This window comes from Nansenia antarctica, assembly GCF_963989245.1.
Source record: "Nansenia antarctica genome assembly, chromosome: 18".
Lineage (NCBI taxonomy): Eukaryota > Metazoa > Chordata > Actinopteri > Argentiniformes > Microstomatidae > Nansenia > Nansenia antarctica.
The window spans coordinates 8,254,991-8,256,152 of NC_137691.1; the positions used below are offsets into that span (position 1 = coordinate 8,254,991).

Genomic DNA, 1,162 nt, shown 5'->3' on the forward strand with positions numbered 1-1,162 from the left:
TTAACCGTAGTGACACGTGTGTGTGTGTGTGTGTGTGTGTGTTCCGACCTTGTTGACCGTGGTGAGTGGTGCGCGTCCAGAGCCCGTGTGGAGCCTCTGCCTCTCCTCCAGGCGTCCGGGGGACCTCTCCCTGCGCACGTCCACCAGCCTGCCCGGGGAGCGATCCAGGCGGGGGTCCATGGCCCTCCCCGGCGACCCCCTCAGGCCGCGGCCAGGCGAGCCCGCCCCCAGTCCCCCCCGGCCCTCCATCATCCTGCCCGCGGGGGACTTCTCCCTCTCCAGCGGCCGGCTCGGGGACTTGTCCCGACGGAACTCCGTGCGGGCCTCGCGGTAGCGGTGGGGGGTCCCGGGGTCCGTCACCACGGGGCTGGCCGCCAGGCGTTTGGAGATGTGCTCGTTGTAGGAGGGGGGGCCGCGCTTGTTTGGGCTGCGCGGGGGGGGGACACCGTAGAGAGAGAGAGAGAGGGGGGGGGAGTGGTCAGAGAGGGGGAGTGGTCAGAGAGGGGGTGTGGTCAGAGCTGAAGAGAGGGGGAGTGGTCAGAGTTGGAGAGAGGGGGTATGGTTAGAGAGTGAGAGATGGGGTGGTCAGGGCTGTAGAGATGGGGTGAAGGAATGAAGCCTTGTACTGTGTGGTGCACTGCTCAGGTGAGGGGGGGAGGTGGGGTGCCGGTACAGTCCGTGCCATCTGGCTGAGGTGATGGGAGACGGTCGCCAATTAAGCTCGAAGAGGACACAAACCTGACAGGAGGCAGCATTCATATATGCATACTAAACTAGGCTCGACATGTCTACCGAGCCACGGATAAGAAAAGTTTGCGATGGAGATTGAGGGGGAAGGAAACATCTGTCATAAACAGAATGTTCTAGCGAGCGTGAGTCACAGCCAACCACTTAAACAACCTGAGCAGACGGCTTCAAAAGAAGACGCACAAATGACTCACTGTGGGCTCATTCATAGGACTAATTATAGCCTGTTCTATAAGTACCTCAGTCTTAGGTACTCTAGACATCATTTAAAGCACTCTAACAAGAGACAATGAGCAGTGCAGCGGAGAGAGAGCCTTGTCATCTCTTCCCGCTCGATCTACTCTTCTTTTTCTCTGTCTATCTACTCTTCTTTTCTCTGTCTATCTACTCTTCTTTTCTCTGTCTATCTACTCTT

At 58.3% G+C, this 1,162-nt stretch overlaps 1 protein-coding gene across 1 annotated transcript in view; it reads right to left on the reverse strand.

Annotated features, from left to right (window-relative positions):
- The window catches only part of cita (citron rho-interacting serine/threonine kinase a), a gene marked incomplete at both ends in the record, with an annotated part of 53,022 nt that continues 51,860 nt past the window's right edge, over nt 1-1,162 (reverse strand). Inside the window, one exon of the mRNA XM_080548586.1 lies at nt 1-427. Within this exon, the coding sequence (XP_080404712.1) occupies nt 1-427 (427 nt within the window). The remainder of the gene's footprint in view (nt 428-1,162) is intronic.